This window comes from Numenius arquata, chromosome 21 (genome assembly GCF_964106895.1).
Source record: "Numenius arquata chromosome 21, bNumArq3.hap1.1, whole genome shotgun sequence".
NCBI lineage: Eukaryota > Metazoa > Chordata > Aves > Charadriiformes > Scolopacidae > Numenius > Numenius arquata.
Window position 1 is genome coordinate 4,881,478 of NC_133596.1, and position 15,967 is coordinate 4,897,444.

The following is a 15,967-nucleotide window of genomic DNA, read 5'->3' on the forward strand; positions in this document are numbered from 1 at the left end:
GGAAGGTCCTTTCACGGCAGGTGCAATGAGCTGGGGGTGTTGCAGGGCCATTTGGCTGCGGCAGGTAACGAACAAGGAGAATCCAAGGTCTGAACCCGGCACTGATGCAAAACTGAAGCAGCTCCGGCTTCTCTGGAGTCCCTCCAGCTTTGTGCGGGTGTAACTGAGACTGGAATCCGGCCCAGAGAGAGTGAAGCCGTTCAGCGATGATTAATATAGTAAAATGCGAAAGTTATGTATCAAGTGTATTTCATGCGCCTCTTGCCTCAGGACAATTAGCATAAATTTAATAATTATTGCCCTGTTCCAGCAGCTGCTACCTAAGGAGCTGGGAGTGCTTTACAAATGCTCATTAGTTGCTGCCCTGCCTGGGGGAGGTAGGTGAATAGTCTGCCCGTTTTACTGGTAGGAAAAGAGGAACAGAAAGCAGAGAAGTGAGATGGCCAAGGTGTGGTACCGGGGCAGGCTTCTCCCATCCCTCCTCCTGCACCTTCTCCAGCCCTGCCCCGGTGGGTGGGCAGAGCTGGGGAGGGGGCTGGAGTGAGATGAGAGTTTGTTCTCTACGCACTGAGAAAATCCTGTAGAAAACAGGTAAAATTCAACATCTTGTTTGACGGTTCCCCCATCACCACCCTGAAGGAGACGGGGTTCCTCCTGCCTTGTGTGTATCTCCCCTCGTTGTTCGGAGCAAGTGAGGCTGGTGTAGGCTGGTCCCTTGGGCACGGCACAGGGCACCCTGACCCAGCGCCCGCGTCCTGCTCCTTGATCTGACGCTGACTTTTTGGATGATCTGGGAGCTCCTGTTGGTGTCTCTGCTTCAGCAGGCTTCGTCTGTCTGACCCGTGAGGTCTTCCCCAATGTGTGTGCCGTGCAAAGCCCCTGGAGAGCCAATCTCTGCCGGGGCTGCCATGCGTTACTGCCATGAGAATAATAGCAAACCATGAAGACGGAGACGGCGCTGACTTTGTGTTTAACCAGGGCGCTCTAGCCAAAGGGTAACTGATTAGATATCAGACTCTCTTATCATGTTCCAGGGCACAGACAAAAGCTAGAAGACCAAGCCAAACCCTTCACCGACCGCTACGGGGAGCTGGAACGGCTGCGCCAGTCCATGAGAGTCACCCCAACAACACCCAACGCCCGCGGATCCCTCAGCACCCCGAGCCACTTTGGGTCCCAGGCTCAAACTCCAATACAAGGTAACTGGCTGGGTGCCTCAGCCTGGCGTCGCACCCCAAACCTTCCTGCTCCCGACACGGCCGGGCAGGGACCGGAGCCGTCCCGGCCCAACAAGCTTCTCTCCGGATGGTGTTTTAGGGCTGGAGTCCAGCTCTCCCCTGGGTAAGGAGTCCTGCTTCAGGGATAGACCAGGGGTTTGGTTGGGTTTCTTGACCCTGGAAGCCTTTTTGCACCCATTAAATCAGCAAAGTAAATCGTAAACCCAGGCAATTTCGCCCTGCGCACCATTAGATCTAGGAAAAAACGAGCGGTTTCAGCAGGAACGCGAGGGAGATCAGAGCAACGTACTTTGAATCCAGCAGCTTCTTTGACACGAAGGCGTGGACGGTTAAGCATCAACTCGAAAGGGTGTTTTATACTTTACATGCTAATCCAAATGGCTTCTTATCTTGTTGCATTGTGTTTATGCCAAGTCTGGTGATCCATCAACCCGACTCCAGCATAATTCCCCACACGTATGCACACCTGCATGGCCGCACGCGTGCGCGCGCGCACACGCACACACACACACACACACACAGAGCCTTTGCTCTTCCCATAGTTGCCATCGGCACAGCCGAGCCCCGGGGCGCTCCCCCTCCAATCTGCATCGCAGCTCGTTGCCAGGAGAGAGGTAGGAATTGCCACCAGAGCTACCCGGGAGAGGTCGGGCTGCTCATTCCCATGCATCTGAATTTCAGCCCTCCCAATTAAGCATTGCGTTGGAAATTATCCAGCTGCCCTGCACTGGATTTATCCCGCTCCCGCACTTCCCAGCATAGCCAGATGCCACCACGATGCATAAAGAGAGACCGTTCTCCCTGTCCGCACGTGAAACGCGCTCCTTTTCCATGCATTTTCCATCTTGGAGTTGTTTTCCTTTGAAAATCGGCAGAAATACTAACGGGATTTAAGGGATAGTATTTAAGCTGGTTTCGTTTCAAGCTTTGGTGATTGGAAGGGTTCAGACTGAAAGTTTCGAAAGCCTTTACGCTGCATTTTCAGAAGTGACGCCGATGTTTGAAAAACCTCAGTGTCATTGGCAAAGAGGGTGTCTCAGGTGCAAAAACATGTTTGAAAACGTTACCTGAACTGTAAAAGCTGCCCCGCTCCTCCCAACCCAAAATTACAGTGAAAATTTAATTTATTTCTCATTGAAATGCAAATCTTTATGCTTGGAATTTTCATTGATATTAGCATGGTTTATGAGAAGAAGCCGGGCATTTTGTGTAGGATTATCATTTGATTTTTTTGTTAAAAAAAGCAAGAGGGAGAGAGAGAAAGAATTTTATAGGCTCGTCCCATTGGCTGCATAATAAAGAAAGAGATTCTTGGGGGAAGAAAAAAAAAAAAGATGCGTATTTTAAATGAGCCCAGTCCCCTGTAGTGCCAGAAACCCAAAGAGCATCGTTTGGAGGAAAGAATCAGGTGATGACACAAATTCAACAAGAAAAAAAAATGAGGCTGGCCACAAGCTACTGTCCCTGCCAAATTCCCAAATGTCAAGTGACAGCAGGAGTGGAGACACACAAAATTAGCCATCTAAAATCATTCCTGCGGAGTGAATCCAGAGTACCAGGAATGCTGCAGAAGGCAGTTCGTGCACGCTCTGCTTTTGGCTCCCTCGCTCCCAAGTTGGAGGAACTGTCTGAAAATTACTGCGGGTTCTTACCAGCGTAACTGGGAGCAGGATCGGCTCAGTAATTTTAATCTCAGCCCTGTCCTTTTGACACAGCACTGGCTATAACCAATCATCATAATAATAATAATAAAAAAACCCCTTCTTTCTCTCTCACACACACAGCTTATTCACAAAGATCATAATTTTTACCCCAGCAAGTGGAGCCTGGCCTGTGCCAAGAATAACACGGGAGTTAACAGGCCTGTAATTCTCACGACTTGGCACGTTCTCAGGTAACACACACGAGAAGCCGATTAGCAAAAAGGCATAACGAGATATCGGTTAGGAGGGACGAAAAGGGCAGGCTGGAGTTTATCCGGCCCCCGCTTGCCTTTACCTGGGTGCTTCCCAACCTTTTCCTAACATCTTTGCATCCCGGTACAGGGATTAAAAGGGGGCCAGCGAGGGCGGAGGGGCAGGTTTTCCCTCGGTGAGCACCTACGCCCAGCAGCTCTCCGCTCGTGTGCCGGAGGTGGTTGGCCTCCCGGTTTTCTGCTGACCGAGCAGTTTGAGCGAACGCTTCCTAATCCACTTCTGGCAAAACTAGGCTGGGGAGGTGAGATGCTCAGAAACAGCCTCGGCCACCGAGGATGGGGAGGGGGGGAAGATTCAGGCACCTCCAATCCCCAAACGCAGCACATGGGCTTTGGGCTGTGAAGCAGACAGACACGTAGGAGACAGCGTTGGTCTTTGGGAGGAACTGAGGTCCTTTGGAGATGTGTTTGCTCTGGCTCATCCCAGTCTTTCCTCCCTGGGAGCGAAGGCTGTGGCCACAGTGGAGATCACGGCAAGGACGCTGGTGTAAATGGGAGAAGAATCTGGCCCTCGGCCATTTGCAGAAGACTTTCAGTAAAGCAGCCCCTGGAGGTTATAAATAGCCCCCATGTAAAACGATCGTCCTGAGGTTAAATGGTCTCAAACCAAAAACCTCCCGGTAAGAGAAAACCGATCGTTTCTGAAGGGCATGCCAGGAAACATGGGAGGAGAAGCGTGCTCTGCACCGCGGCCGAGGGCTCAGATCCTGCTCGCCCGCTGGTTTCCCACTGCCCAGCGTCAGGGCATTTCAGTGGCTTCAGTCTTACTTTACCCCGTGCAGATGGGCAGAGAATCGATCCCTTCCCATGTCTGTCTGCAAACGGGACAGACATTTGTATCCCTCCACAGACCAGATTTCGTTCCCATTTCCACTGCTTTGGGGGGGGAAATAGGGTAATTCTGAGTTGATTCTGCGATGAGAATCTGGCCCAGCAGCCAGGCAGGTAGGACAGGCAGACCCTCATCAGCTGGTGCCACTTCCCTGGCTTCAGCAGAGCAGAGCCGTTTGCCCCCGTTGAGGATTTGGCCCGATACTTCTCCAGTGAGGTCTGGAAAATCTGAGGTTTTGAAATCCCGGCTCTCCCGTCTCCGCAGCGAGACAGCAAACTGTCATTAGGATGGCTCGAAATGGTTCCTTATTACGGGGCACGCGAAGCCAGAGCCTTGCGTGCTTGCTTCATTTCGAGTTTTGTCTTCTTAAAAAAAAATAAAAAAAATCAAGTAGCTCTCAAAAGTGAAGCAAGATGTTAAGGGAACTTGCTTCTGCCCGCCTTCGGCTACTTCTGGGGGCCCCCTTGCTCTGGGGAAGTGGGTTGGTGACAGACCCGTGTCCTCCCCAGGAGAACCGGGATGGTCCGAGCAGCCCCCAATTCTCCCTCGCCCGTGTTCAGCTCATGCTGAACGGTTTTATTCCCATTGCAACAGAGGAGGACCGCCCACGCAGCCGGCTCCTGGGTTCTAGCTTTGTGGTGGAAACATCTTCAACCACTCAAAAGCAATTGTGTGCATTGTCCGGCAACATGTAGGGGCCTTGCGTACACGAGGACAATTGCAAAGTGATTTTAAATTTGATCTGCTCAGTAACAGAGCAAGCTGTTTTGATTAATGCACTTCACATCCCCCTGCACCAAATCCCCTTGACTTCACAGGGAGAGCAGCAAACGCTGGATCCTCCTGCAAACTCCGTCCTGCCTCTCCCTGCCTCGGTGTCTGCTGAAGGGTTTGGGAGACACTGGCTTTGCTGGCGAAGAGCTTTCAGATCTCCTGATCTGGAAACTGCTCAGCTTTAACGAGCTCGATTTCCAATCCATTACTTAAAGCCAGTGCGAGGTTTTTAACATAGGCCAGTCATCAGCAGAATGCCTCACCATATGCATTTAAAGTAAAAAATCTCTCTCTTTTTCTTTTTAAATATACATTTTTAAAGTATTACATTACTTTTAAGAAGCTTCTTGGCATAAGCAGCGAGTGCCCTATTGTTTCCGAAATGCAACGTGGCTGCTCTGAGGTTAAGTCCTGAATTATGGGCCCAGAAAATACACTGAATTGCTGCTTCCTAATCCCTGTCCAGATTGACTTATGGTTTCTTTAAAATATCCGTTTCTTAATGGATAAAAACATTCTACCATGGGCAGCGGCTAAATTGTTTCCAAAGGAAGCTAGGCAAGCATTAGTGGGAAGAAAACATATTGTGGGATTCAGCTTCAGCCTCAAAGGAAGGAACACGCTTAAGATGGGTTTCCTGCCTGCTTTCAGGCTCCGCAGGCTTCTGTGCCTATCTTTAAACTGCTTTTCTGCTCCTCTCAATTACATCTGCCCGCTGCACGGTGGACGTCCCTTAAATGCATTTGGCACGTAACGCTCAGAGATGAACCACAGGCCAGAGCTGGGCGGGAGCGTGCCCCGAGAGAGAGTCCGGGCACCCGCCACCGCTGCTTTTGCCACCGACGTGCAGCCGCCTCCGTCCCCCGGCCACAGCTCGGGGTGCCCAAGGGCTGCAGTTCCTACGAAATAGCAGAGGAGGGAAATAACAGAGGAGCTTGCAAGGAGCCCGGCTGAATTTGCCTCAGGCTGTAGGGTTGCCATCCTGCCTTTGGGATTCTGGAATGTGGTGGGATTTTTGAATGTGGTGGGATCCTCGAATGTGCTGGGATCCTTGAATGTGCTGGGATCCGCACTGCCGGCCGGACTCAGACTGCCGATGGGGAGGCTCCAGCCGGGGGTCCAGCTACGGGAGGGCACTGCCTGCGTCACCCGGCTGCGTGGCCACGGTGCGGAGCAGGGCTGTAGCCCCATCTCCTCTCACCCCCCCCGCCAGCCTGCCGCTCCGCAGTGGGTTTCCCATGGCAGACCTGGCCTGGCCCAAACCTGCTCGGCAGGCAAGGTGGTCTAGCTGCAGGCTGGGTTGTAAATCCAGCAACTTCCTTTTATGTAGTCAGGGCTTGTTAATTTTTTTTTTTTTTTTTAATACCCTTTGAATACAGGTAAAGAGCAAAGCGCGGGCAGGCCAGAGGGAGTGCCTGCAGTCAAGGCAGCGCTTCCCGTTCAGCCCACCCACCCGCTCCAATTAGCACCGTTAGTTTATTCATTAGCTTTGCGGGATGGAGTGGCGGGGATGGAGCCCCGATGCGATGCGGTGTGTGCCAGGCAGGGGGATGCGGGCAGAGGGATGGCGAGGGGAAGAGAGAGGCTGTGGTGGGAGAGGAAGCTGGGAGAGCCTGGCTTGTTTAGTCTAGCAAAAGGCAGGCTGGGAGCAGAGCTGATTGCTCTGTATAAATATATCCAGGGGGTAAACATCAGGGAGGGAGAGGAGCTAATGTAAGCTATGAAGGACAGTGCTGGCACAGGAGATGGGGCTGAACTGGCCCAGACTGGATGTTAGAAGCAGGGTCCTCCCAGAAGGATCTGATGAATGGCTGGGAGCATCCCAATGGACCCAGAGGAGGTTGAGATGCGGTGAGTGATTCACTGAGCTGGGAATACCTGGGAATTTCCCTGCCTCGCTGCTCTGCCAGCCTGTATAGACAGGGAGGCTGTTGCCCAGCATATTTGGGGTCTGATTGAAAGTGCTGGGAGAGGAGCCAGGAGAGCGGCGTTAAGGTCTGCGATGCTCACCGGGGCTGAGCGTGTGTCTGCCCGGCAGCGTGGGGTACGGGAAGAGAATTAGAAAACTGAGCAGCCAAGGTGCTCGGCAATCTTGAGGTGGCGCCTGGCGATGCTGTGATAAGCGACATGTGTGTTGTTATGTTTTGGTTTGGGGTTGGTTGGGTGTTGGGTTGTTGTTTTTTTTTTTTTCTTTTCAAACTCTGCAGAGGAAGTTCTTGCACCCAGTTTGTGAGCTGGTTATATCAGATACAGAACAATTGCTCCATGGGTGTGTAACAACGGATGCTGTTCACACCCTCATTTTTTTTTCAACACCTCCCCTCCTCCCCCCAAAATAAATTTTGCTCTATTTTTCGTGGGGTGGGAGGAAGGGGCCGTTTTCTTTTTTAGCTGGCTCTGGCTTGGAAACGGATGAACTCGTTCACATATGTGACAGAGGCGTGAGAGCGCGCCTGCGTGCGTGGGTGGGGAGGAGAGCGCCTTCTCTAGAGATGAGCTGGGTCTTCAAGAGATCAGATGCATCTCGTGCACCTTCCCGGACAGAGCAGATTCTCTCCATCTTTGGCAACCTGCCTCCCCGTGCTCCCAGATGGAGCCGTTACGATCTGGGGAAGGAAGCAGAGAGGAAGAGAGGTCAGAAAAATGCTGAAAGACAAGATGGAGGTCCAAGCATCACAGAAAGTAGTGGAGAAAAAATAGGCAAAGGTATATACAGAGAGGGAACTTCTGTCCTCGCTCCATCTCACACATGCATGCATATTATATACATAAGCATAAAGTATCATTAGTGTTTACATTGTCGTCAATCATCGTGGCATAAGACAGGAAAGGAGGTTTTTTTTTTCCCCCGGGCTATATTTTTCATGACAATTTTGCAAGGCACATATATGCATATAAATAAAACGGTGATATATGGCCAGGCTGAAGGTATTTATATATTCTATACACTTGGAGAGTGCCACACTATCAAGTTCCCTTCAAGTTTCCTTTATTCTCTCTGTGTACCACACACTATGAGTATCTGTGTGTGTTGTGTAACGTACACACACACTTAAATTTATCGCCGACTTTATTCAATGAGCCACTGCATGTTCCCCACATCTCTAAAATGGGGACCAGAAAGTGATATCTTGGGTGCTGTGGAATTGCTCAGGTTCCAGACGTCACAGATGATAGATAATCTCCTCCTACTGCTGTACATTGAGCCCTGCAGCACTGGAGAGGTCCTGGTGTTGCTTTTGCTGCTTTTTCCTCTCCCCAGGCAGAACAGATATTTTCCTGGGTTAGGAGGCAGGGGAAACCCCCAGCACTTTGCTGGGATGGATGCACATCAGTGCCGTTGGTCCCTAAAACATCTTGTAGGGTCCATTGCCTTGGCTCTGTGAAGGTTTCCAGGGACCTCTGAGCAGGTTCTGACCCAACGCGGGCACAGGGACTAGTTTCAGTCCATCCAAGGCAGCTCCCAAACCCGCCGTGGTCTTTAAAGGAGGTGGCTGAACACACCCAGAGAAACCTCTGTGGTCGGCAGCCTCCCGGACCAGCCTCCCCACCAGCCCTGGCCGCCCTGCCCGGCTCCGCCGCCAACCATCCGAGGCTCAGCCCCCATCACAGGCAGTTCTTTGCATGTTATCTCCTTGCCATCCACCCAAGAAAAGACCCATATTGTCTCCGAGGCCGAAAAGAAGGCTGCTGTGTCACTTGAGCGCGGTTGTTTTATCTGGAAAAGGGGCTGAGCAGCTTTGAAAGCCTGTTTCTATCTGGCTCCACGTGCTGGGGGGGGGGACTCGGGGGTCCTCAAAAGGTGCAAAATTGCAGCTGCACAATTAAATAACGGGGTGTGTCCTGGCCTCCGCGGTCCCCTGGGCAGCACGGCCCTAACGAGGAGACAGTGGCATTACTAATCAGGGCTTTGACCTTTACATGGCTTTTATTTAATACACATTCCACACTTCCCCAAACTCCCATCCAAAACATTGACATTTCCGCTGATAGATTGGGTCAGATTTTGGAGTAGTTGGGGGACTCAATTCACTCTTACAATGGTTAAATTCTTACAGCTAAATGGGCTTATTCAGTTAGTGCAGCAGCTGGTGTGATTTCGAGAAGAAAATAAACATTTCCTTCAAATATTTTGATTGGCAACTGGACAACTGAAATACTCAAGCTCAGATTGCCAGGGTCCAAAAAAGCAAATGGGGGCTGGCCGGCGAGGGAGGGAGGCAAGCCGTAGTAAATCCTCCGAGGCAGGGCTTCCAGGCAGACGTGTGTGTGAGATGCACTGGGCTCTGACGGGGACAGTGAGATGTGATTTTTATTATTTTTTTTTAAAGCCCGTTGTGGGCTGCGATTTCTGAGGGACCGTGGGGCCAGAGGGTACAGCTTCGCCCCCTCCTATTTCCCTGGAGTTTGCTTAGCACGCTGCCCGCTCCGGGTTGCCGTTTGATGGCTAGCTGAGCATGACGGAGGGTAGCTTTGCTGCCGAGTTAGGTGGTTATGAAGGGTATTAATGGCAGTGTTTTATTTGGACCTTGCTGGGGCTGTTTCAGCAGGGATCTTCCTCGGACGCAGGGCATGGGGGACATCGATGCCCCCAGCTGGCATGGCGGGCATGGGGCTGTGTGGCTCTAACCCACGCAGGTCGGTGAGGTGGAGGACCAGCCCTGAGGCGAGGGAGACAGGATGGAGGGGCAGCTGTGGGGTGAAGAAGGGATGGAGGGGCAGCCCTGAGGTGAAGGAGATGGGATGGAGCCCTGAGGTGAGGACTGAGATGGCGGGCAGCTATGAGGTGAAGGAGATGGGATGGAGGGGCAGCCCTGAGGTAGAGACAGGATGGAGGGGCAGCCCTGAGGTGAAGGAGATGGGATGGAGCCCTGAGGTGAGGACTGAGATGGCGGGCAGCCGTGAGGTGAAGGAGATGGGATGGAGGGGCAGCCCTGAGGTAGAGACAGGATGGAGGGGCAGCCCTGAGGTGGAGGAGTTGAGATGCAGGGGCTGCCCTAGGGCAAGGGTGCTGAGATGGAGGGGCTGCCCTGAGGTGAAGGAGACGGGATGGAGGGGCAGCCCTGAGGCGAGGACACTGTGATGGAGGGGCAGCCCTGAGGCGATGGCGCTGAGGTGCCGGAGGGACCCCGCCGAGAGGGCGCAGGGCTCCCCGCCGTGCTGGCGGCCCGGGCCCGCTCCCTCCCCGCCGGGTGCCGGTCCCCGCCTGGCGACTCCCCCCGCCGAGCCCGGGCGGCTGCGAGGCCGGCGCGGCCGCGGCCCCCTCTAGCGGCCGCCTCCCGCCGCGGGCCCGGCGGCCGTTGCCCCCTGCTGGCGGCGGGACGGACCCCGGGACGGGGCTTCCCCTCAGCTGGAGGCCGCCTTTCCCCGCCGGGGGCCCTGCGTGGAGTCGGGGTCACCGCCGAGCCCCGCGGCGGGCCGGGCCCTGGACGCCATGGGGGTGGTTAACGGGGAGGCCGCTCTCCGCAGGGCAGCTCCGTGCCTCGGCCCGGCGATGGCCTCCTCAGCTCCGAGCCGCCGGGGAGGCTCTCCTGCCTGGGCGTCGCGGCGGGGAGCGGGGATGGACGGGCTTCACCTCCCCGGGGGCTCCACGGGAAAACAGAGACCGACATTATACGGCTGGTGTCTGGTTGCCACAGCCTGAGAAGGCCGAACTGCCCCGCACCAGATAACACAGAGGCAAAATACACAAGTGGTTATTGTTTTGGGGGGTTATTTGGGTTTCGTTCTTTTAGCCTCAGATTGGTTGGGGAAAGCTGGAGCTTTATTCTGGGCCGGACTTGAAGCCCAAGGCCCATGAAGATGAAAGCGAGTTGGGCATGGCCGCTTGGATGCCCCGCTCCCTCTGTGGGGCCGTGGATTTCCCTGGCTGAGGCAGGCAGAAACGAGGGATTTGCTTTCCAAGGGATTTGATTTCCAAGGGATTCACCCCACATCCCCTCAGATTTACTGAGTCACATCTGTCAGAGACCGGGGGGTTCAGAGCCCAGGACCTGCAGAGCTCTCCCATGGCCGCCCATGTTCTGCAGGCAATGGCCAGGGTGTCCCTAGAGCCGAGGGTCTCACCGTGCTTGGCTCGTCACACACAGCGCCTGCAATTAACACTCTGACACGCTTGTGTCTAAATTAGTAGCAAGGACCCATTGCCAAACATTGCAAGTTCAGGCCAATAAAATGCAGCCTTTATAAAAAAAAAAAAAAAAAAAACAAAAAACCACCACCCTTTGAGTGTATTATAGAGGAAAAGGGAAATGTGCCCTGAGCACTTAGGTTTTATTTCGATTTGCATTTTATGGAATATTATTTATGGGCATGTGAAAGCTAACGAAGGAGCTGGAGATTGTCATCTGCTCTCGGGAAGGCAGCGAGCAGCAGCCTGGGTTTTCTGGGGGTCTGGGGGGGATTTCGAGACTGCTTTCTCTCAGTGTATGGCAAAACGGTCCAGCTACTTGGACCACAGTGGCCAAGCTCTGTGTGTGTTAGGAGGAAGGATTCAGAAAATAGCACTTTTTCTCTCCAGTCCAAGTTCAGAGCCCAGATTTTTGCCCCCTTATCCTGTGATTCCTAAAGCTACAGCCACTGGTCAAGCTGCTTCTTGCAGAGCTGGTCTCCAAACTTCACCTCACCGCGCCTGACAGCAGTTTTTGGTGCTGCTTTGGCAGCAGCACGGCTTGGGGATGGGGCAGAGCGTCCCGCTGGTAGGCTGCGATGTGGGATCAGGTTGGTTTGGTCAGTTGGGAGCAGTTTTTCCCAGCGTAGTGCTTTTCCAGCCAGCCCGAGCACGCTCCCCTTTTCCGCATGGCATGCAAGAGGGACGGCCGCGTCCACGCTGGGCTCGGCTGCATCCAGCCCCGGGTGTGTGCGAGAGCGGCGCGGTTCGTGACGGCTTTGAGCTGCTCCTCTCTTATCTCGCCCCAAAGCCGCAGCCACGTTCACAAACCAGGTGCTCCCCCCCCGCCTTTCTCCTCCCTGGAGCCTGCGTGGGAAGGCAGGCGCTGCCGATCGCCCGCAAAACGGCCGGAGGCGAGGGAGGAACTTCCCCTCCCCTTCTCCTTCCCGCGGCCGATGGCTGAAGGACTCACCCGGGATGAGAAAGAGGGTTCACTCAGATCAAACCCCCTCCCTTTCTGCCCCTCCAAGAGCATGCTCTTGCCACTAGTTAGCTGGAAGGGATTAACTGGGGTATTTTTTCCTGGGGGAATGCTGCAGGGCCTGGAACACCAGCCCTGGGAAGTTAAAAAACGCTTCATCATAATGAATGTATATAAAACATGCATGGCTCTGCATGCATAGCAAATACACAATGATATGAATGTGTGTCTATATACATATGCATATCTAAAACCAACAAGCACGTTTATCCTCCTCATCTCACACTTTTTCTTGCTTTGAGTTGATTAAAAATCCAGCCAATGTGACAAAAAAAAAATGTCACCGAGGCCAGGAGACAGGTGCGATGCCCCTGCTTTTAACAAGGGAAAACAGGGGTCTCGGGTGCAAACAGGAAGGGTGAGAAGCCACCTCCATCTGGCCAAGGCTTTGAGCTCGGTGCCCCAGCCAAGGCTTTGGGGTAGAACTGCTCTTTCTAGACATTATCATCTCGTGAGGGGTGTTAAAAGGCTGAGAAAGGCCCGGTCGCAGCATTTCTGGCCACGTCCTCCTGTATAACCAGTGCCAGAGCTTGGCGTGGGCCGCCGAGGTCTCAAGGACAGGGGTTTCCCTCTCTCCTTGGAGAGCAGAACTCATTTCCCTCTGTCTCGGATGCGCTGGGCTATGTAAGGAAATGGCACCAACCTTGGGACGGCTGAGGGTGCCACAGCAAAGCCTCGAGGTCCTCAAAGGATCTGCTGGTCTGGATTCCCACCTCTAACCTTGGGTTCCAGCAGGAGGACGGGACCTGACAGCACCAGCCAGAGGTCCCTCTCCAGTTACAAGCTGGCTGCGGCCCCCTTTGGGTTTAGACCCCCCCAGGAAAAGCCACGGGGGGCTCCAGCATCCAAGGGAGCTGGGTAACATCCCCGCCATGCTGACCCAAGTCTCCCTTCCCCCCAGCAGAAGAAAGCCTGAATTTCTCACTCTCTTTATCCTCTTGGAAGGAGAAAAATACACAGAGAAATCAAGCAGAGGGATACTGTGGCTCCTAGCTTGGGAGTTTTCAGCTGTGTGTTTATCAGCTCCATCCCCTGATGGTATCAGCACGAACAGGCCACCCACAAGAAGGCTTAGCAGGCTGGTCTGGACTCCAGCTTTTCCTCCCCGTCTCCGTGTGTGTGTGTATACACCACCGACTATCTCAGGGACCGGCCGTCTGGGGCCTGCATCCATTTATTTACTACACAGCTGATGTAATGGCTAAACATTTTTTTTTCTGTGTTTATGGGGTGTGTTTTTTTTAATCCGCCAGAGATGAATAGACCCCTAGAGAAGTCAGCTTGGTCGTGTCCCTTCTTGGATAGGAAACAACAAATTTTAGGACAGGAAATGGGAACAACTTAAACAAATGGGTTTAGGATTTTTGTATTTAAGTTCCCCAGCTCTCTTCCCTGGCAGATCCAGGGGATGCTTTTCCCTCTGGCTTTAATTCCTTGGGCAGGGGATGGCCTAGGCTGTAGGACAAACTCTACAAGCCTCGAATTTAGGGCTCTAACCACCCGCTTTCTTTCTCCACCCCAACAGGCACCTCAGATCTGAGCCCCTTCTCTGACCCCCGGCAGTTCGATCGCTCCTTCCCAACGCTGCCAGCTCTCACCGAGACCAGGTTCTCCGACCCACGGATGCATTACCCCGGCGCCATGTCTGCTGCCTTCCCTTACACCGCGACACCCTCCCCCACCGGCATCGGGGGCATCAGCATGACTAGCATGCCCACCACGACGCGTTTCCACCACACTTACCTGCCTCCCCCCTACCCTGGCTCCACGCAAAACCAAAGTGGACCCTTCCAGGCCAACCCTTCTCCCTACCATTTGTACTATGGCACGTCTTCGGGCTCCTACCAGTTCTCCATGGTGGCCGGTGGCGAGCGCTCCCCCACCCGGATGCTCTCTTCTTGTACAAGTGCCTCAGCGGGGAACAACTTAATGAATCCCAACCTGGGTAATCAGAACGACGGGGTGGATGCAGATGGGAGCCACAGTAACTCACCGACAACCATGACGACTACTGGGAGGATGGATGAGTCGGTCTGGAGACCCTACTAGGAGGAACTCAACTGGGCACCGATAGCTTTAACTTAATCAGCCACCTTCACGATACTCCTTTTGGTAGTGAATTGAGCAAAATGATGCCTCGGGAAAGGGTAAACCAAAGTCTCTCAAACCAAAAGCAAACCAGGATCTTCTGCATGCAAACACGGGCAAACATCAAGCGAAGACAGACCAAGACCTACGTTACATTTCAAGATGAACGTCCACGAGGCTTGAATTTGTCGCTTGATGTGGTTCCTTTTGTATGTTTTAAGTATGTGGATTGTACATAGGGGGAAAAAAAATAAGGACATGCAGAATCAGATGTTTGTTTCTTGCAGAACACTTCTCAGTCATCTCACTCGCACCTCTTCCCCTCACAAAGCATTCAAAAGTTACGAAAAGCTCACCCTTCTTCTGCAAAATATTTCAGAGAAGAGCAAAGACCAGGGAGTCATCCAAGCCATCTCTCTGCCAGTGCAGGAAGACTGAACTGAAAAAAAAAAAAGGAAAAAAAAAAAGAAAAAAAACCCCCATTGTCTCCTCTCCTTCCTTCCCCACCAGCGTAGGGCCCCTGACCACCAAAGAACTCCGGGACGATGCCAGAGCCGCACGTGGCACCTGAGAGTCTGGTTTACAGCCCAACGGCGGGGACTCGGGCACGCTCCTCGGCCGGCCGGCATCAGCCACGTGAACACGAGCTGTGATGTGATTATTATTATTATTATTTGTTGTTGACGACAGAGGTTGTATTGTTCATTTTTGTCATTGTCGTCGTTTTTAAAACAGTAACGTGGTTGATCCCGTGCCTGACAGACCCCCCTTTCCTGTATGTTTACATATGAGATGTACTTTTTAACGAGACGTGTTTTGTTTTGTTCTGTTTGCTCCCTTGTCCTGACCTCACCATTCAATCCTTTGCTCCTCTCAGCAAATCTCAGCGATGGTGGCCGAAGCGAAGGCGGCGTTCAGGACAATCCCAGCTGTACGAGATGCACTTCCGAGCGTGTTAGCTGCAGAAGGGACTCGGGAGCCTTTGGTGTGACCCCGCCATCGGTCTCTGGGTCTTCCTTTCATCCTCTCTGAGTGGCGACACATGCAGCACCATATTTCTCTTACAATTCTTTCCCATGTTTTCACCCAGAGCGGATTGACACATGATGGGTTTTTTTTGTTTTGTTTTTTTTTTAATTAAGAAACAACTTAGTTCGTACTGAAAGCTTCAACTGAGATTTGGAGAAAGGAGCAAGTTCTGCTTGGTCCCTTGGTGGTGGGAATATTGTGAAGCGGCGTTGTCTTGCATTTTCCATCCCCTCACCCTCCTTTCCTTTCCCCCGAGTGACCCAGCGCAGGGGCATCTCGCTGTAGATGAATAAGCTGAGGAAGGGGCACTGAAGGTACCATCGGTAGCTGGTGGCCTCATGTGGCATTCAGAGGAACCAGGGCTCCCGGGCACCCACACACCCTCGTAGCTGATACCAAAGAGGTTGCAACCCGAAGGGGACCGTGACGGGAAGCAGCCGGAGGGGTGGCAGGGGCTCCCCCAAGGCCAGGCTAGTGGCCTGGCTCTGTGGGAGGTTATATCACCTCCCATGAGCTGGCCGTGCTTGCTGCCAGCGTGGGAATTCAGGCTGGATTCAGGATTCCTCACACCAGTAGCATTGAGGGTGCGCGGGCAGGTTCCCGGGGAGCGGTGGCCGCTGCCCTTCGGAGCCCACCCTGCAGCCAAGCGACAGGGACAGTCCCAGGTCCCAGTGCCACCAGTAACCAAGATTATTTTATTATTTTTTTGCCTGAGCATAGGAAAATTGAAAATCGAAAGCCCACCTGGCTCTCCCAGCCCCTCTGCCCAAGTTCCGCCGTTGCAGCCGCGCAATCACCGAATCTCAGTCGGCAGCTCGTCAGCCCTCGGTTTGAGGTAGAGAGCGTTGTAATTGCACTACCACGTCAAGACTGGAGCAAG

General features: G+C 53.3%; 1 protein-coding gene across 1 annotated transcript in view; it reads left to right on the forward strand.

Moving 5' to 3' along the window:
* RUNX3 (RUNX family transcription factor 3) overlaps positions 1–14,500 on the forward strand; it is a 55,874-nt gene extending 41,374 nt beyond the window's left edge. Inside the window, exons 5-6 of the mRNA XM_074161996.1 lie at positions 1,035–1,199; positions 13,496–14,500. Coding sequence (XP_074018097.1) covers positions 1,035–1,199; positions 13,496–14,019 — 689 coding nt within the window. The 3' untranslated portion in view covers positions 14,020–14,500. The remainder of the gene's footprint in view (positions 1–1,034; positions 1,200–13,495) is intronic.
* The last annotated feature ends 1,467 nt before the right edge of the window (positions 14,501–15,967 follow it).